The following is a 12,507-nucleotide window of genomic DNA, read 5'->3' as shown; positions in this document are numbered from 1 at the left end:
TGACCAGGTGTTGGTGGCACTGTGCAGGAAGGGGCGCCCCAATTCCGGATTCTGGGGGCTTGCTGTGAGGCTGCACCCCCTGCTGGCAGGATGGTGCCTGGGGCCCCGCCACCCTCCGGAGCAGGGAGCGGGAGCGCACGGGGAGCGCTTTGACAGCTGACGGGGCCCTTCCTTCTTTGCTGGCCATGCTTCCCGATGCAGTGACCTCGGGAGAACGCTGAGTAACAGATTCGTAATAAGGCAAACCGACCACATTCACTTAATCTTTGTTAAAAGCATCACAAATGATTTATTGACTCTTTAAAAGGAAGAATTAAAAAGACTTTATCGTATCTCTGTTATGTGCATAAACCAAGGATGGCGTGGCCCCGGGCCCGCGGGCGCGTGAGCGCCAACTACAGAGAATCCCGTGTGCTCCCAGAAGCACATGCAGGCCTGTGGGCCCATCTGTGTGGGCGTGGGGTGGGAGCGTGTGAGGCAGCCAGGTGCCGCCTCCTCCCCAGGTTCCTGGGCCCACACACCCACGACACTTGGAGTGGAGATAGTGACACAGAATTCAAGGGAAATGACAAGGGGGACCCCCCCCCCCAGACGGCAGGGAGAATGAGCAGAGTGGCCACGCCCCCAGGCACTGGTGAGCTGGGGGAAGGGCACTGTGTCCAGGGGACTCCATGCTGACCTTGACCTTGGGCCTGGACATGGTCTGACACGGGACAGGCAGGTCGGGTGGCCAGTGGGACACAGGGCTCCCCAAGGTGTCTTTGGAGACCACCGGTGGGCTGGGCAGGGAAGGGATTTGTGGCAAAGGTCCAGAGAGCCCAGCCTCTTCTCCCATCGTCCTCGGGCCCCGCCTGTGTCCGAGGAGGGAGGACACCTGGAAAAGGTGCCCAGGAGCACCAGCTGGTGGGCGGAGGGGTGGGGAAAGGGACCCATGGGGAGCCCACCCTCCCTGTGGCCTCAGAGTCCCCACTTGGGACACAGCAATGGACTGGAGGGACCCCCACTCCATCAGGGGGCTATGCTGGGTGTGCGGCTGCACCCCCAGACCTCTCGCTCCCACAGGGGACATGGGCTAATGTCCCACAGGCTCCATTCTAGACCTGCCCCAGCCAGGCCATCTGAGAGTGCCCTGCCTGGGGGCGGGGGGAACGGGAGGGGAATGGGGGGAGACTGACTTCCGGCTTCAAGGCAAAAGGTGAGATGCCCCCACACGCTCACATGCACAGCCTGAGGCAGCGTCCCTGATTCTGAGCACGTGTGTGTGTGTGTGTGTGTGTGTGTGTGGCGGGGGGGGGGATCCCGTGTGGCCTGGGGCCCCCCTGCTCCTGTCCGTGCTGTGACCAGGGGCAGTTACCCCCTCTCGGGGCCTCAGTTTCTCCATTTCACATGGGGGGCACGCTCGCTTCGCCTCCCTAACCCTGTCGGGTTCCTGGGTTTCCTCGCCGGTCCCTGAGGCTGTTGGGATCTCTGCGGGCGCTCCCACCACGGCGCCCCTGCTGGCTGGCTGCGGAGGTGCGGCCCGGGCCCTGCCCTGTGGCCCAGGGGCAAGGGTGCAGGGAGGCGAGGAGCAGCCCTGGCCCTCTGGGACTGGGGTTCCTGGAACGGGGCTTTGACAGCCCCCAGATGGGTACCAGCTGGCCACAACAACAGAACAGACAAACCTCCAACAGCCACCTGAGAGGTGCGCACATTACCTGCAGTTTACAAAGAGAAGGGGCCGCGGGAGGGTGGGGGCTGGGTCAAAGGCTCCTGTGGGGGCAGCTGCTGCCTTCCTGGGGCGGGGTGAGGGGGACTTGGTGTTGGTGCCCACGCGCAGGGACGGCGCAGAGGGACAAAGCGGGTCTGTGGTTCTGGGAGGGCCGGTGGCCAAGGGGGATAGCCGTCAGCAGGCCCCCCGTGCGTCCCATGAACTGAGCAGAGGCAGGGGCGTCTGTCGCCTTGCGTGGGGACAGCTGGAGGAGGTGGCTTCTCCGCGGGTCTCTGAGGGGATGCCAGCCCCGGCGCCGGTGCATCTGTGGCGCTGTGCCCCCCACGGGACGGAGCCAGAGAGGAGACTGCTTGGGCGCGGCCCACACGGGCATCAGCTCACCAGGTAGCTGTGCATTTCTCGGGAGTCGACACTGAGGACCACGCCGGAGTGGTTCCCTAGGAGACAGAGATGCCCGCCTGTGAGCCAGGCCCTGGGATGGCATGGGCAGGGCTGTGTGGGACACAGGGCCGGCCTCGGCTGACGCCTCGCGTGGCGGGCACTGGCAGCTCCTTTGGCCGTGCGGGTGGCGCCTGGACATGGTGCGGAGGCGGTAGGCCCCCACATGTCCCAGCAAGTGCCCGAGTGGGTGCCGTCACAAGCAGTCGGCCCCTCAGGTCTCCGGGGCAAGGCCCAGGCCAGCCCCCTGCTGCTTTGCCCACCGTCCTGCGGCAGGGCTGGCCTGGCACTGGGCATCGGCAGTGGCGGATGCAGGAGGGGCTGCACCCCCTCCGGACGGCAGGCACTGCAGGCCGGCGTGGTGTGGCTGGGAGGCGGCAGGAGAGAGAGGGGCACGGTGATGTCAGAGGTGCAGGGGCAGTCCAGGGGCTGCATTCTCAGATCATGGGGCAGCTGTGTGGCCCATGCTGGGTGGGACCCAGAGCAGCTCCTGGCGAGCTGTCTCTGCCCCCCGCTCTGTGGCACTGCCAGGCGGTGGGAGGGGCCTGCACCTGATTGCTGGGTGAGGCTTTGTCAGGGTTGCTCCCCACGGACTCGGCTTTGCCGTAGATGACGTGGGGATAGCCAAGGAGAATGCACCAGAGGCACGAGCTACCTGCCAGCCCCCAGGAAACCACAGGCCACTCGGAGCCTCTGCAGCTGCCTGTCACACCAGCTGCAAGGCCACCTGCCTGAAGGTGGGACCCAGGCTGAGTGGAGGGCGTGGACACCCTGCCCGGGGGGCGGGGTAGAGACCTGGTGGAGGGGCCTCTCCAGGCACAGGGCGGCCACCTGGGAGAGGGCCATTGGCCTGGGAGCTGCTGAGTTGGGTTTGACTCTGGCTCCACCTCTTATCAGCTCGGTGACTTGGGGAGGGTGGGTGACCACCCTGAACCTTGGCTTTGGGCATCTGTCAAGTGGACACATTGCCGGGTGCCAGTCTGCAGGCAGCAAGCGCAGGTAAGCTCGGGAAGCACTGAGCCGCCCGGTGCCCCGGCGAGGGATCCAGACACTGCAGTCATCACGGTGTCCCGGGAGGCTGCAGACCGTCACTCCTTGAGGAGCACGTCTGGGCCACAGGATGGGGGGGGCCCACCGAGATGAGGGACTGAGTGACCGGGGTGCATTCAAGGACAGCCGCTGCCGGCTGTGCACCTCAAGTGAGCGCTCTCCTCCCAGAGCCCGAGCCTCGCTTCCATCGCGGAAGGCACTCCTCAGAGTCTGAGGGACCAGCACATAGTGTGGGGACAGTCCTGAGAGGGGCAGCAGCAGCCGGTGTGACGGGGACACATTCTCTGTGGCTGTGGGCACAGCCCTCACTGGGTGAGGAGGGACGGACAGGAGCTGGGCAGGGAGGCAGAGCGGGCCTGAGTTCAGCCCCCACACCCCTGTCTGTGCATGTCCCTGCGGGGGGCTCGATGCCTTCGGCTCAGAAGAGGCCCTGCCTCCCGGGCTGCTGCAGTGACCTGCCCACGGAGCACCCAGAGCCTCAGGCTCCCCCCCGTGGGCAGGAGGGGCTGTAAAGTGGACCTGTGTCCCGCCCACGGCCCAGCCTGGCCCCCAACCCACTAGGGACAGAGTCTGGGTCCCCCGCCCCGAAGATGGACAGGCTCTGTGGTGCCCTCCACTGACAGCACGCTGTCAGGGGCAGCACAGGACTGACACAGAAGACGCAGCCACCTCTCTAGCTGCGCCGGGCTCTCTGCCACCATGCTGTGAGGGGCCCAAGCCACAGGGAGGCCGCTGGCAGGTGCTTGGGAGTCGGAGGGGACAGGGGTGGGTGCCCACGTCAACTGCCAGACACCTAGGGGAGGAGGCTCCGAGAGGCTTCCCCTCCAGCTGCAGACAGCAAGCTCTCAGGAAACCCAGAGCCACGGAGACGTGCAGTTGGTGGGGGTGGGGCACCCCGAATGGGCACTTGCTGGGCGGCGTGCACAACTGGGTTCTCCCTGCTGCGCCTGGCCAGGAGGAGGTCACCGAGCAAAGCCGCTTTGCAGACTGTGAACGGCAGTGCACGGGTGGCTGCGTCCCCAGTGCGGTGCCCAGGAAATCACCACTACAGGGCGCGGGCAGCTGGGAGTGCTGAGGGGGTGACTAGGGAGAGGCCCCCTCCGCCTCCTGGAAACCAGCCCCCCCCTCCCGCCCTCTGGACGTTCAGGGGCTGCCAGGCGTGGCGTGTGGGCCTCACCACTGTGTCAAATGGAGGGGACCCCCCACCCCGTCACCCGTGTGAAGCGGAGACACCACGGGAGGTGGGCAGGGCATCCGCAGTGCGGTGTTACCTAGAGTCTGGGAGTCGAGATCGTCGTCCACAAAGCCCTCGCCCTGGACAGCACTCGGGACTCCCTGGCTGTGGTTCATGGGGCTTGTCATCTCCTGCTCCTTGTCATTGTGCATCTGGGCGTACACGGTCCTGCCAGGGCGTTTCCTGCCAGGCAGAGCAGGGGCTCAGGGTTCCACCTGGGCCACCGGTCCCTCGACACACCCAGCTGGGCCCAGACCACCCCTGTGTGTGGGGCAGATGTGCTCCCACGTCTTATCTCCTGCCCCATCTCTGCTCCAAGCCACCTCCTCCAGGAAGCCCTCCATCCTGTGAGCTCAAGCAGCACACAGGGTGCTCACTGTCAGTGTCCCTGGTGACTGGGCTGAGAACAGGGTGAGGGTATTTCACTCCCTTGTTACCCCACTGCCCACTGACTCTGGGACAGCGGTGTCCTGGGCTCCAGCTGGGACAGGTGATGCCCACCCAGCTCTGAGAGATGCTTGCTGAGACCAGCCTGGGATCTGCAGCTGTGCCATCCCCCCTTTCCTGTCCCCTCCAGGGGCACAGGGAGAGGGCAGCGTGGGCGCAGCCCCTGCCCCGGCTGGGCCTGGCTCGGGCACCGAGGCTCAGAGAGCTGGCTTTCTCAGAGGCCGCTCCCCACACCTGCCAGTTCTGGGTGCACCTCCAGCCCCGGCGTGGGGGGAGTCCTGCGACTGGTTCTGTCCACTGAGGGCAGCCATGGGTGGTGTGTCACCTCCCGGCTAGAACACTGACACGCGGACCTGAGTCCATTCTGATTAAAATACTTTTCTCCTGGCACCAGCCTTGCTGGAAGGGGCCCCTCTCTCATTCTGGGCCCTGTGTGAGGGGGGCATGCCGCACCGCCCCCCCACCCCTAGCCCCAGCGACTCGTAGTGAGAGCAAGACTTCAGTCTTCGGGGGGCTGTGAACTACTGAGCCTTCTGGGCTGTGCATCATGCAGGGGGCCCAGCCTGAGGACCGCTCCGCCAGCAGCACCCACGGGAGCCGGCCTCCCAGGATGTCCTGGCTGAGGCTCCCACGCCAGGCAGAGCCGGGAGCGCAGCTCCGCTCTCCCTGTTCCCAGGGTGCGCTCTGGGGGAGCACACTGCTCCCTGGGACTGTGCTCCACTATTTCCATGGCAACCCTTCCCCCTTCCAGGGCACAATTAACTCAGTCATGAGCCCTCAGTGTGCCAGGCAGCGGGCCATGTCCCTCACCCAGGAGGAGCTTTGTAGGGAAAGAACCTGGGTCCTATCTGAATTTGAGGTGCCTGTGGGACAATAAGGCGGACTGTCTGGAAGTCGGCACTTGCAAGTTTGGAAACCAGGAAAGGCAACAGCTTGGCCACTGCTCCAGCCTCTGCTCAGCAAACTCCTACTCATCCTGCAGGATCCCACTCAGAGATCACCTCCTCAGGGAAGTCCTCCCAGACTTCCCGGACCAGCTCGGGTCTCTGTTACACAGTCAGAGCACCTCAGGCTGCCCTTTCCGGTGGAACTGAATCACTAGGCAAGTGACAGATGAGCTGTGAGTTGTGCTCTCAGCCAGAAGGCAGCTCTGGGAGCAAGGAGGCCCCTCTGCCCCGGCCGCACTCTGTCCCAGCACCTGGACCAGCGTCCTGCTCGGAGGAGGGGTGTGCGCATTACTGCTCTCAGAACTAAATGCGCAGGGAAGACAGCTGAGAGGTCTGGAGGGGGTGGGCGGGCCTGGGGCCTGGGGGATGGTGGGGCTGGAGGGAGGGACCGTCCGCTTCAGAGCATGAAGCGTAGGGGAGCTGCGGCTCTGTACTGTCCCCAGGGGCGACCCTGACTGGCAGACCGAGGCCACCAAAGCCGAGCCCACAGGGCAGGAGGAACGAGGGGCAGAGTCTCAAGGCTGCCTTTTGCAGGAGAGGAGTCTGGTGACACTTCTTGGTCACTCTGCTCGTGCTGAGGCCCGAGGTCCAGAATGTAGGTGAGCTCAGGTCCACGAGCCCCACGCAGCCCCAGAGCAAGGCCCCACCCCTGGGGTCCACCTGGGGTCCCTGTGCAGCCCCTCCCCATCTGCACCCTGGAGCCTGAGGCTGTCCCTGGAGGGGGCACTGGATGGCCCTGCTCCCCCACCCCTGACCCTGGCTCTGGGGCCCTGGGCACAGCCACGGCCACTCTGAGCCTGGGCTCCTCTCGGGGGGTGGGGGGCGCAGCAGAGGGGTAGGAGTGGAAGCTCGCTGGGCTGTGCGCAGTGGGGCACCAGAGGGGAGTCAGAGACGATGCCCCCCCACCCCGCAGCCCATCACAGGCACTCGCGAACACCCACCCCCCAGGGTCCGGCTCTCCCCCTGACGAGTGGGTGGCCTTGCCTTCTGCACTTGTAGAGGGTGAAGGCTCCCACTGCAGACAGTCCGATGACAAGGAGGACGGCCGCCACCCAGTAGCTGCCACTCCCCGCCAGCTGCAGAGGACCTGCAATGGAGTTGCCGTCAGTGGCCAGTGTGGGCAGCGCCTGTGCCTGGCCTGGCTGCCCCAGGCGGGCAGGCGTTCACATGGACAGGCAGGGTGTCCCGAGTGGCGGAGGGGGACCCTGCCCCGGGCCCCTCCTGGGTAAAAGTGTGCCTGGCCTTTCACTGTGGATGCAGACAGAGCCCCTCGGTCCGTGTCTGTGCTACATGGGAACCGCCTGCCAGCCCATCTTTCTGGAGCATAGGGAAGCTCTACAGCTCCTGAAAGACCTTGGCCCACAAGGGGACCGGACACATAGGACCAGAGAGGATGGTCGCACAGCAGAGTGGGGAGCAGAGGTCATTGGAGACCCTCAGAATCGGGGCTCCTATGGCCTTGGAGGATGGGAACTTGGGCCCTGGGTCTGGGCCCATTTCCACTGGAGGTGAGCACCAGTCAGGGGTGGCCCGTGGGCAACTGAGGCTCCTGTCCCCAGGTCCCTCGCAGCGTCATCGAAGGGGCCTGGACACCCCCCACTCCCAGCAGGGGAGCCCAGGCCAGGCCAGGCCAGGCCAGGCCAGGGGTGGCTCCTGGACTCACCTGTGTCCACCTCCCTCACGGTCACCAGGACCGGGACCCCAGCCCGCAGGAGGAAGCTGATCTTCTGCGCGCTCAGCGCCTGTTGGATGGGGGCGAGCATCTGGGAAGAGAGGTGTGCGTCAGGGGCCTCCGGGTGGGGCAGGGGGCTGGGCAGGTGTCCGCGTGGATGCTCAGGTGTTGTCGCTCCACTGGTGGGTGCAGGGGTGCGGGGAGGCTGTCCCTGAGGCTCCCCCTCTGCCTGAGGAGGTGGTCCTGCCTGGTGCCCCGACCCCCACCTGGGAGCCCACATGGGTCCCAGAGGGGGCAGATACAGGGAACCGATCTGTGTGGAATGGCAAATGTAGCCCAGCCCCATGGGAAAGCCCATAGGCGCATGGCAGCACACAGGACACCAAACCCACGGATTGGCTCTGCCATGGGAAACCAGGCCTGCGCTGTACCTAGGGCGCTTCGAGACTTGCTCTTGCTGAAACTCCCTCACCCTGAGTTGAAGCAGCAAATGCTTACTGCACATCTTTAAAGTAACTTCCTGAAGTCTGTGCTAATTCTCCCAAAGACAGAGTGTAACCAGACCAATTACTCTCATCGTTACCTTGCATTTGCAACATTTTTTCCTTGTTAACCTGTAGGAAGTAACCAGTAACATCCTTTCCTTTGTTATCTGTAAAAAGTAATTACCTAAACAAACCTAAGCATAATGAATGCGAACCTTCTTTGATGTGTTCTATTAGAAAGCCAGTAAAGGCCTGTCAAGGCAGGGGTCGAGGTGCTCTCCCCTTGAGAGAGTGGCCGTGCCATCCCTTTTTCCCCACAGAACTCAGTAGTCCGTGTGAAGTTGGCTCGTCTCAGCCACAACACCACGGACACTGCGGGCCAGAGTCCGCATCAGGCAGACACAAGGTGGAGGAGGGCCCATGCCCGAGTCAACTGTGACTCATGGGGACGATGAGCCACTAGCTGTCACCAAACCCGCAGTGGTGCGAGGTGGGGGGGAGCCTAAAGGCCACAACAGCTACCTGGTCCCGTGTGGGGCTCTGCTTCGGCGGGGGCGGGGGCGGGGGCGGCAGCACGTACAAGTCGGCCGTGGTGGGCAGCCCCGGCCTCACCACGGTCAATAGCAGCTCCTTGGCGACGCCCGTCTCCTGCGAGACAAGGATTAGGTGCTGTGACCCACGCTGCAGAGCCCCTGGGAGCACCCTGCCCTGCGGCCTGTCCAAGGCCTGGCCCCCTGTCCTGCTCGCTGTTCCTGACCCCGCACCACCTTGTACAGTCCCCCTCCAGGTCCCTCAGGCCTGGGCCTCGCACACCAGCCTCCACTCGTCCAGGCCAGCCCCCTCCTGGCTGTTCCTCACACCGTGGCCATGGGGAGCAGCCCCTCCCTGGCTCACAGCCTCCCAAACCCACCACGCTCAGCTATGCAGCCCTTCTGCCTCCTGGAAGTCCCAGGCCAAGCACTTCCATCTGGCAAACTCCTATGCATCCTTCAGTGCCCAGGACAATATGCCCGGTTTTGTTAACAGGCCGAGAGGAGGCGTGATCAGAGTGGGCCTCGGCCTGTGACGGCCGTGGGTGACCCTAGGGGGCAGTCTTTCCCCCATGGGGCCCACAGGCTGGGGCGTCCCACGCCCGCTCAGATGCACCCTTCTGTCAGCTCCCTGTGGGCTTCCCGAGGGCAGCCATCCTGGGGGCCTCCACCCTGTGTCCAGGGCCTGGCTCGGGAGAGAAAATCGCTCTAAGGAGGCTCTGGGCAGCTGGAGAGCAGAACAGCGGCTGTGTCTTGTGCGCACAGCCGGCGCTCACTAGATGTGCTTGGCAGGTGCAGGCCTGTGCCCGCCCTGCAGGTGACGTCCAGCCTCCTATCCTCCCGAGCCACGGCAGCCGCCCTCACTGGCTCCTCAGCACCCACCAGCCGGGCTGAAGGATGGATTCGTGGGACTGAGCAGCGGCCGCACCCACCTTACCCTGCCCTGGGGCCCCAGGGTCCCCCGGCTTTGCTCAGGTACCCACAGGTGCTGGGAAAGCCGTGGCACTGATGGGGTGGGGGTACCTTGGCGAGGAGCTGGGTGACCAGCTGGCCGACCTCCTCTCTCCACTCGGGGGTGTTGGGGTTGTGGGCGTCCAGGCCCCGGGAGAACTGCAGCGGCACGACCTGAAAGTGAGCTGGGGAGAGGCAGAGGGGGGGTGGGTAGGCCCTGCGCGGCCCGGCGCCGCTCCTCCCGGAAGGCGGCCACACAGCCTGGACGGCCCAGGCCGGCGCCTGGGTTCAGATCCCACGCCCACTTTTGGAAAGTAAGATCTCATTTTGTGTGTCCAAAGCTGCCCCAGGCAGTGCCCTTGTCACTGGCTGCCATCTAAGAAAAATAATCACAAGCTTGACGATGAGGAAGATGACGATGGGCGGGGTGGGGAAGGAGGAGGAGGGCAGCAGTAACCTGGCACGTGCCGAACCTGCCCCACAAGATTTGCCCCATTAACTCACAAGGACACACCCCCACTCCACGGTGGCCTCCTGTCCCCCAGGATCCACGGACTTAGACTGGGCAGGTATCCCCGCCAGAGTAAGAGTCCCAGAGGACAGAGGCCCTATGTCCTTTTCTGCTCACATCCTGGGGTCCCTGACTCAGAGGCCTGCTGTGGAGCCACAGTGGGGGTGGCGAGACAAGTGGGGCACCGGGAGCCCTGACTAGTGCCACCTACCCCCGTAGCCCCCCGAGCCTCAGTCTCCTCCCTCAGGAAGTGGGAGGCTGTGCCACGGGGAGAGCAGCTCTTGTGCCCTCTCAGCTCGGCCTCCCCCACGGGCACCACGTTGGAAAGGAGCACTAGAACGTGCCGCCGACTGGTGACAGGGTGCCACCTGCAGAGAACCCGAAAGGCCCCCCCGAAGCTCGCAGCACCGACCTGACGGCACCGAGGTCTGCCGCGTTCCCGCGCACCGGCAATGAACCGTGGGAGAGAGAGATTAAGAACGCAATCTTGTCTGCAACCGCCTCACAGAAAGTACCACAGCCAGGAACGAGCCTGACCAAGGGGGCGGAAGAGCCGCACGCTGAAAACGACGAGACACGGATGAAGAAATGGGAGAAGACACAAGTAAACACGCACTCTGTGCTCACGGACGGGAGAATTAATGTTCTTAAAACGCCCACACTACCCAAGGCAATCTATAGATTCAATGCAATCCTATCGAAGTTCCAGTGACGCCCGGCCGGGCGGCACAGCTGGTTGGGACATCTTCCCGACACCAAAAGGTTGTGGGTTCGATCCCCAGTCAGGTGAGGCAATGGATCGATGCCCCCCTCCCTCCCTCTCTCTCTCTCTCTGTCTCCTTTCCTCTCTCTCTAAAATCAATAAACATGTCCTTGGTTGAGGATTGAGAAAAAAACTCCAATGACATTGTTTCACAGAAACAGAAGAACCAATGGCAGTTTTGCAGACACAGCTAAAACGTGCATTAAACCACACAAGACCCTGAGTAGCCACACGCACGTTGAGGAAGAAGAACAAAGCTGGACACACGTCATTTCAACTGCGCTACAAGGCCGCGGCGGGCAAAGCAGTGTGGAGCTCGCATGGACGCAGACGCACGGACCCGTGGGACAGAGCAGAGAGCCCAGAAGTGGACCCACGTCTCTGAGGTCAACTGCTCTGTGACCAAGGGCCAAGAACACACAACGGGGGGGGGGGGGGGGGAGGGACACGCTCCTCAGTGCATGGCGTGGGGAAGCTGGGCAGCCACGTGTGAGACAACGCACGGGACCCCCGTCTCACCAGCACCAAACTAGCGCCAGTGGCCTAGTGCTGCACGTGAGACCTAAAACCATAAACCTCCTAGAAAAACTGTTACCAGTCTCGGTGGCAATTTTTTGGCCTTGACCCCAAAAGCAAAGGCACCAAAAGCAAAAATGAACACGCGGGACCACGTCAACCCAAAAGCTTCTGCACAGCGAAGGGGACCGTCAGCAAGATGAAAAGGCGCCTGTGACATGGGAGAGAATGCTTGCAAATCGCGTGTCTGTAAGGGGTTAGTATCCCGAATGTATAAAGAACTCACGTAACTCAATGGCAAAACAAAGAGTCCAATTCGCCAAGCAGAGGACCTGAGTAGACAGCTCTCCAACGAGGACGCACAGACGGCCAACCAGGTGCGTGAACACACGCTCGGCATCACTAGTTGCCAGAAATGCAAACCACAGCCAGTGAGACACCTCCTCACACCTGCGGGAGTGGCTGTCGTCACAGACAAGAGACAACAGGTACAGGAGAAAAGGGGACCCTTGTGCCCTGTCCGTGGGAGTGTGAATTGGCGCAGTCGCTGTGGGAAAGTGTGGAGGTCTCTCGAGAAATAAAACGGCCACAGGTCCAGCCACACCATGCCTGGTGTCACCCCACTCGCAAAGATACAGGCAGCCGCTGCTCGCTGCAGTGTGGCTCACGACAGGCTGGGTGCGACCACCGGAGTGTGGGCCAACAGACCCATGAGTGAAGAAGAGGCGGAGCACACGCCCGATGACAGTTACACGGCCAGAGGAGAAGGGAACTCTGCCGCCTGCGCCAGCGTGGACCGACCGAGAGGGCGTCGGGCTACGGGAGATGACGTGGGCAGACAGACAAAGGTCAGGTCTCACCTGTGCGTGGGAGGGAAACAGCCACAGCCACAACAGCAAGAGCTCGCCGACCCAGAGGATGGGTGGTGGCTGCCCGTGCTGGGGGCGGGGGAGGGGTGCAGGGGCCACAGGTAGCCCGTGGGGGTGTGAACTGAGCGAGTCCTGGGGGTGTCACGTGCCGCGCGGCGACTGTAACCCACAGCGCGGTGCCGCACGTTTGAGAGCTGCTGAGCGAGTGGACCTCCAAAGCTCTCATCACGAGAAAAGTAATTCTGTCCCCACGCGAGGCGAGGGGCGTTAACCAGACTCTATGTGGCGACCGTTTCGCCGTGCGCACCAACACCGAGTCACGGCTGCGCACGCGCAGCCAGCGTGGCCTGTGGCAACCGCGTGCCCATGAAAAGCCAGCCCCGCGC

General features: G+C 63.5%; 1 protein-coding gene across 2 annotated transcripts in view; it reads right to left on the bottom strand.

Annotated features, from left to right (window-relative positions):
* Positions 1–284: 284 nt before the first annotated feature.
* The window catches only part of SORCS2 (sortilin related VPS10 domain containing receptor 2), a 277,312-nt gene continuing 265,089 nt past the window's right edge, over positions 285–12,507 (bottom strand). Inside the window, exons 22-27 of one of the 2 annotated variants that reach the window (XM_053922932.1) lie at positions 9,535–9,647; positions 8,504–8,629; positions 7,488–7,587; positions 6,809–6,911; positions 4,468–4,613; positions 285–2,145 (exon numbers count right to left, since the gene is read on the bottom strand). In XM_053922932.1, the coding sequence (XP_053778907.1) occupies positions 2,081–2,145; positions 4,468–4,613; positions 6,809–6,911; positions 7,488–7,587; positions 8,504–8,629; positions 9,535–9,647 (653 nt within the window). In that variant the 3' untranslated portion in view covers positions 285–2,080. Of the gene's footprint in view, positions 2,146–3,864; positions 4,184–4,467; positions 4,614–6,808; positions 6,912–7,487; positions 7,588–8,503; positions 8,630–9,534; positions 9,648–12,507 lie in introns of those variants that run through there. The other variant, XM_053922931.2, reaches the window with a different exon arrangement.

This window comes from Desmodus rotundus, chromosome 4 (assembly GCF_022682495.2).
Source record: "Desmodus rotundus isolate HL8 chromosome 4, HLdesRot8A.1, whole genome shotgun sequence".
Classification (NCBI taxonomy): Eukaryota; Metazoa; Chordata; class Mammalia; order Chiroptera; family Phyllostomidae; genus Desmodus; species Desmodus rotundus.
The sequence above is the reverse complement of the archived record's forward strand: the minus strand, read 5'-3'. Positions and strand labels throughout refer to the sequence as shown.